Source organism: Poecilia formosa, unplaced genomic scaffold, assembly GCF_000485575.1.
Source record: "Poecilia formosa unplaced genomic scaffold, Poecilia_formosa-5.1.2 Scaffold747, whole genome shotgun sequence".
NCBI lineage: Eukaryota > Metazoa > Chordata > Actinopteri > Cyprinodontiformes > Poeciliidae > Poecilia > Poecilia formosa.
Window position 1 is genome coordinate 70,358 of NW_006800686.1, and position 7,084 is coordinate 77,441.

At 37.5% G+C, this 7,084-nt stretch overlaps 1 protein-coding gene and 1 long non-coding RNA gene across 2 annotated transcripts in view; both read left to right on the top strand.

The window, feature by feature from the left end:
* The window catches only part of LOC103131357 (uncharacterized), an 87,794-nt gene that overhangs the window by 46,557 nt on the left and 34,153 nt on the right, over positions 1-7,084 (top strand). Inside the window, exons 7-9 of the mRNA XM_016666596.1 lie at positions 1,368-1,527; positions 1,889-2,364; positions 2,475-2,619. Of these exons, the coding sequence (XP_016522082.1) occupies positions 1,368-1,527; positions 1,889-2,364; positions 2,475-2,619 (781 nt within the window). The remainder of the gene's footprint in view (positions 1-1,367; positions 1,528-1,888; positions 2,365-2,474; positions 2,620-7,084) is intronic.
* Positions 3,891-4,813, top strand: LOC107834750 (uncharacterized). The gene is made up of 2 exons (XR_001660567.1): positions 3,891-4,111; positions 4,607-4,813. It is a non-coding gene; the product is annotated as an uncharacterized LOC107834750 (long non-coding RNA).

Sequence of the window (7,084 nt, forward strand, 5' to 3'; positions counted from 1 at the left end):
TTTGGACGGGCGATGTGCCCCTATTGCATAAGCGATACTGAAGAATGACTGCTATCATTAACTATACAGGGAAGAAGCTTTTCAGTTATCTTGCTATGATAGCAAAGTTGTTAGCTAGCAGCTAGCTAATAGCACAACAACAACAGCCTAATGTCTGTATGATAAAAATACTGAATCGATAGATAAGAACAGTTTTTCCTCCTGCTCAATAGTTCTTCAGAGAAAGGCAGACGCAGAGGCCTGCCAGTGTCTGTTGTTTAAACCGCTACTCCGTGCTGAAGCAGAAATGATTCCTGCCATCTGACAAGTAGCAAGTCTACTCCACTTTATTCACCAAAAAGGTTTTTTTTTTTTTTTTTTTTTTTTTAATTCACCAAAAACTGTTCTGTAATCTGGAACGTTGGCTACATTGAGCTCCACAGTTAGCCGCATTACCTCACTGTGCGAGAGACAATTGCGTCATGCATCACATGCAAAAGGTCAAAGGTAACAAGGTGACTGGTTTATTATGTTGTACAAAAAATCCCCAACAAAAAAACAAATAATTTTAGGGCATGTTATTATGTGTCAGAAGAGGGCTTAGGAAATCATAATACCAAAAAATAAAAAATAAATTGACCAAAAGGGCACTTTGGGGGCAAGGAGCAAAAGGGGCAGGTGCTCCAGCACCCATAGACCCCCCCTCTGCACGTGCCTGTTCTGCATAATAGACTTAGCAAAAGCGGGAGAAGGGGAGGGGGGTGTCAATATTTGCCGTGAAAATAGCTGATAAAGCCTCCAAGTAGTTGTGAAGGGTTTTTGCACTTACGTCACTATGACGTCACCGCGACTAGTCGACATCGACTCGACTATTATCATGATGTAGTCAACCTTAAAAAAATATGTAGTCGTTCAACCCTCCTGTGTCTCTGTGTTGCCCTGTGATGGACAGGCGACCTGTCAGGGTGTACCTCGCCTCTCACCCTTTGACTGCTGGAGATAGACACTAGCACCCCTTCACCCTTACCCCAACAGGATAAGGGTGTAGGAAAATGGATGAATGGATGGCTGGATGGATGAATGGATGGATGGACGTCAGGATTGTAACAAAATCTATTTTTGTGGTTAGTAGTAGGAGTTTAAAAGCTGACTAAGCTACAGTTTTAATGATGAAATGACATCAAACTTATATAACACTTTTCAAACCTAAAAACGCTCTTAAAGACGCTTTAGAATGAAATCAGTCATTTCCATTCTCACACTGATAATAGCAAGATACTGGATTGTAGCCACAGCTGCTTTGGAGTAGTAATTGCTTGGAAGCTGTGAATCTGAGCCAACATTGCTTTATTGTTCCTCTTTGTTTAATGTTTCTATTGCTGATGTAGGGATCCCTGAGCTCTGAGACAGAACTATCCGAGTACTTCTCTCAGGAGGTTCCTGGCCACTCAGTCACATCTGGGTCTGTTCTGAAGAGCTCAAACAATGGTCAAGGGCTCCACCAGCTGGACGGCAGAGCCTCAGCATATGGCCCACTACAACCACAAGGTAAGAACATTTCAGTTTGACTCAGTTCAGTTTTACTTTTATATAACATCAGTTCACTACAAATGTTGCAAGTTTACTTTTAAAAGGACTTAGGACTTAAATTTGAAGGGTGCAAAAAGGATTGGTCAAAATTCAGCCACACTGCAGTGATTGGTGAAAAAGGAAAAAAAAAAAATACAAAAAACACTAAGCTGATTGGTGAAACATATGGAAAACTTGTGATTACTGGTGAAAATGGCAAGTTTGTGCAAATTTTGTGAATGATGAGTGAATTTGCATTAATAGCTGCAATCGCCACATTGTAATTTCCTGGAGGGACTGTAAAATGCCTTAAGAGTTTGTGTTGTTATGTTTTTCTCAGCATGCAGCACCTCTGTGACAGATGTTAACCACAGCCCTGGATGCATAACATCACACGACAAGACTTCTGTCCCTTTCCATCAGCATACAGAGCCCCTTTGCCATGCCCTCGCTGCCTCCAGTACCACCTCAATGAAGAGCCTACTTTTCCGCCAACGAAAGGTCATATACTCTGAGGATGAGTTCAGTAATGATGAGGCATCAGATAAAGCTGAAAACACTGAACCACTGACCCAGCAACAAAAACCCACATCTCCACACTTACCACAGATGCTATCTAACGCCATACCAAGTGGAGAAGAGATAGCTACAAGGCTGGCGCCCAGACAGCTCTTTGAAAGGGAAGATTTCAGAGGTTTTCACACTGTTATCTTAAAGAGAAAAGAAGAAGAGACGTTCGGGCTGGACCTGGAGATTATGTCATCACCTCTGAGAGTTATGATTGATGGTTTAAAGCCTGACCGTGCTGCTGAATGGGTAACGTGTGAATCAACGTCAATTTATTTCAGTGATGTACCAAAAATCATGTGTTAGAGTGAAGCATTGTTAAAATGGTGTTCTAAGTTGCTTTCTTATTTATCTTCTAGAACTGTGAAACTAAACTCTGCCCTGGTGATGAGATTGTGAAAATAGGAGGTAAACCAGTGAACTCTTCAAGCTACCAGGAAATCTGTGAATTTATGCATCATCTTCCAGTGATGGTGTCTTTGGAGGTGAGGCGAGCAACTTCAGGTAAGACCAACACAAAGAATGGTGGTCCTCAACAAGTGGGTTTTAAAAAGAGCTAAGTTTGGCCCATTTTTTCAACTCATTTAGCAGCTCAGAGGAGATGTCCCTACCTGGGTGTTATTTTGTCAAGCAGCCAACATGCCGCAATTAACTTGGGTTAATTTCTAAATTAGTGGTAAACAGTTGTTTATCAGTGGTTAACAACTATTTACCACTGATTGTTGAACAGAAAGAAAAGGGGGTTGCAGTTTGAAACCATTTTGTTTGTAACTTTTATACCTGAAATCAAATCCACACAGTAATGTACATTGATGTTCTGGCTCAGTGGCTTCTACACTCATTACTAAGATGAATTTCTTCCTAAAGAAGCTGGACCACAAGAGGAGCATTCTGCTGAGTTTAAAAACCGCAGTAAGAGGGCTTTTCAAGATGGCGACATAGCATGTGGTCAACTTCGTTGAGCTGCGCACCATATAGTTTATATCTGAGCAGAATACCACCCTTTTCAAAGCACTTTGAATTGCCTTGTTGCTGAAAATGTGCTATATAAATAAAATTACTTTACCTTACCTTACCCTCTTACTAAGACTTCTCAACTAAATGTAGTAACATGAAAGCTGATAAACGTTCTTCCAACTCACTCCAGCACAATGCCGCCCAAAATCCTAAAGAAAACCAACAAGACCTGTGAAGTAGAGTCTCAACTGGCTGGCACAGGTAACATGGCTAATAGGGAGCTAGCTGTTGAGCTGCCAGAGGCTGGTGGGGCCACCACACTCTATCCTGCTCTTCGCTAAGTGGAACATTTAATCTGTTATCTCCCAGAAAGTGGACATTCTGACTGAAATGCTTAAGAGCCAGGCCATGGAGATAAAGGAGCTGGTCCAAAGCACTACAGATGCGGAGGACAGGAGGATTGCATCTCAGGAGGACGGCCTGTACCAGGATACGGCCCGCATAAAAAAGTTGGGGAAGGCCCTAGTGAAAAAAAATACGTTAGTATACTTCAAATATACTTACATTTGTGTAAGTACATTTGAAGTATACTAATTATTAAGTGTACTACCTATAAATATTTACGAAGTATACTAAAAGAATGCTTGTACCAATTTTGACATTATAACTTAAACATACTAACACCCATGTTAATTTAACAAATATGAATTATAGCCTGTAGTACACTACATTGTCGATAGGTGGCAGTAAATGGTTTCAATTATAGCCTGTAGTACACTACGTTGTCGATAGGTGGCAGTAAATGGTTTCACGTAGTCTAAAACTACATTGATATGCCGCAGAATATGGACTAGAATAACCAGAAGAAGAAACTGGAAGAAACGTTTTGTGGTCATTTTATTGACAAAACTCTGTTATTTTCAATATTTTTCAAGAACTAGTTTTCATCTATAGTTGATTTTTCGATTCCTGTGTAACCGGACCCGGGAGAACTTTGTTTTTGATATTACATTTATTTGTTTTTTGATGCGAATCTCCGGTGAGTTCTGTGCTATAATTTTCTTTGTTAGCTATCGATTAGCCACAAGCTAATATTTTGCTGTTATGTATTAAAAGTTATATTGTGATTTCATTTTATAGTTCAATGTTGAAAGGAAAAAAACAAAACAATCGGAGATACTTGGTTATGATTAAGAATGTATGTTTTGTATGAAAATTAGCAATGCTTACGGCTAACTCTGAAAGGCTATTCTGCTAATATTGCGCCTTTTTTTCTTCTTCTTGGAATACTGATACTGATGAGGTATCTAGTGACAGTGAGTTATTTATTCCACTGTACGGAATTGAAGAATGCTAGAAAAAGATATGTCAATTCAGTGAATATTATGTTGTGATGTTTTGTTGAGCCAAAAGACAAAATTGGTTATCGCAGCTGTAAATTATTTTATTTACATGGAGTGAAAGATAAACTTTCACTGAAATGACTTAGAATGGTGTATCACAAAATAGTAAAATACATTTCTGCTATATGCAGGTTGTTTTTTTTGTGTTGAGAGACATCGTGTGAAGAACGGCGAGCCAGGATCCAAAAGAGCAGATTGACATTGTGTCCACTACGACGTCAAAGAAGAACCTTCTTCTGTTCCACTTGATCGGTGGGATTGCACATATTAACACTACCCGGGTAGCTACCATATAACATTCAGATCTGAAAACTGAATTGAACTGAAAACAAATGAAAGTGAAAACTTTTGAACTCGACTGACTTGACTTAGGACTACCAAAAGAAAACATTGACTATTTTGTTCTGTTTCATTATTGTCAAATTGTGTAATAAATGTGTTTTGTTCAACACATTGTTTCCCTCGCTCCTCCTGAGTTGAACCTAGTTCTGATGCGCTATTTAATTGTAAAGATTCATAGTCACCGATTCCTTTGTTACAGGTGCCTTACCAGATAAGTACAAAGTTTTACACTTAAATATAATTGTACCAAAATACACTTTTAAGAAATATATTAAATAAAAGTATACTTTAAGTAAACAAAATATGTATTTGCCCAAGTGTAAGTATACATTTAAAATATATTTTAAATAAGCTTAAAATATCTTTTAAAGATATTTTATGTATAGTTTAAAATATATGCTCAAAATAGAATTTTTTAAAATTCACTGAACGCTTACTTTAAATGATTAATTTCAGTATGTTTTAAATTGCTTCTCAGTGTATACTTTAGGCTAATAAAGTATGCCTTTTTAGGTGCCTTAATAATCTTTTACTATATTTGTTAAAATGGCAAAGAATAAAAAAAAATATTCCTAATAGTGGAACTTGATGCAATGTTGTTTAACAAAGTAATGTATTCATGCCTCAACAAACATTGACAGTTTAGTGATCTACAACCAGGGGCACGGCCAGGAATCATGGGCCCCCTGACAAAAAATTTGATTGGGCCCCCCTGTGCAGCTGCTGTTACAATATTTTGAGTCTATTTGACCCATAAAAAGCATCACAATTTTAAAGGCTTGCATCTGCCTTGCTTTCTTTGGTTCAATACTGATTATGAGCACAATATTTACTCCTCATGAATTGAACTCATTATCCACTCATTATCCATTATCCATTATCATGACTCCATGCCGTACCTACTTCTGATTCTACAAAGTGGTTAACACTGAACCTTGCAGTCAGACCTGCGCATTTAACAAGAGCGTTACATTTGTTTAATCATAAACGGTGGAGTAAAGATATAAACAAACTTAAGTTGGTTTCAGAAATAATTTTATCAATTTTATTGTGACTTCTATGATTATAACAATCATTCAGCTTCATGTTATAACTGCATAAAGGCTCTGTTTGTTGCGACTTAATTTTCTTCATAAACTTAACCTGGTTTTAATTGAGCTCAGTATGCCAGAGACTTTGATATTGTGAGGCTGCCGTTATAACTCATTCATCATTGTTTTTATCTTCAACATATTTTTGCAGTCTAAGCAAATGAAAATGAAAGATGAAGCCACAGGGATCAGGAATTAGAAAACCTAAAGACTTTCCTGTCTCAGAAGAAGCTCTGGCTCCACCAGATCAACAACCAGTTCTGAGGATGAACCTCCACATCGTCTTCATGGTGGAAGGCTTTTTTTTTTTTTTTTTTTTTTACTGAGCAGGTGGCCACAGTTTTAACAGTTAACTGGTGTGTTACCAACACTAAGTGCTTAATAAACATGATTTGATTTAAAAATAATTCAACAGAATTTATTCCCCTTGTTTAATCTACCATTTCTCTTTCATGCCCGAATGAGCATGGTAGCCTACCACGTGGGCAAGGATAGTGTTTTTCCATGACCACACTTAAAAAAGAATGAAACAATAAAAAAGAGCAATATTTCATTATTTGTCATATCAAGTGAGCCAAAGAGCAACTTGTGCCTCCAAAGATACAGGTTGGATCAGGTTGCAGATCCTGATCTAGCAGATGGAAAGTGTGATCCTATCTCAGTACAGCAGCTAAAAGTACATCACTATAATTTTTAATTCATCATTAAAGTAAAATTATGAAGGTTAAAAAAATCCACCTCTAAATGTTAACAAGACATTTATTTAGCATAATTTCTTCTGCACCCCTGTTGGCCCTGTCTAGAACCACCCCTGGGCAGAAGGTCTGTCTGACATTAGTAGTACATTAAATGACGACTGAACACTGAATTAATATGTCAACATTTCTTAATAAAACAAACAGAAAGCCCTCACAAATCTTTTTAAAGTAGGAAATATTTATGTATTTACTGTTAATCTCTTAGTATGATTTGTTCTTCAAATGGCCATTTATATTATTTTGGCTGATACTACTATACAATATATGAGCAAATAATTGATTATCTAATAATCAAATCATAACAGTCTACTAAAACCACAATAAGAAACTTAATCATAGTAAAATGTTCTGTACCATATCAGCCTCAGGATTTGACTGAGGGATGAAGAGACGCTGATGTCTGGTGCCAGGATGAACA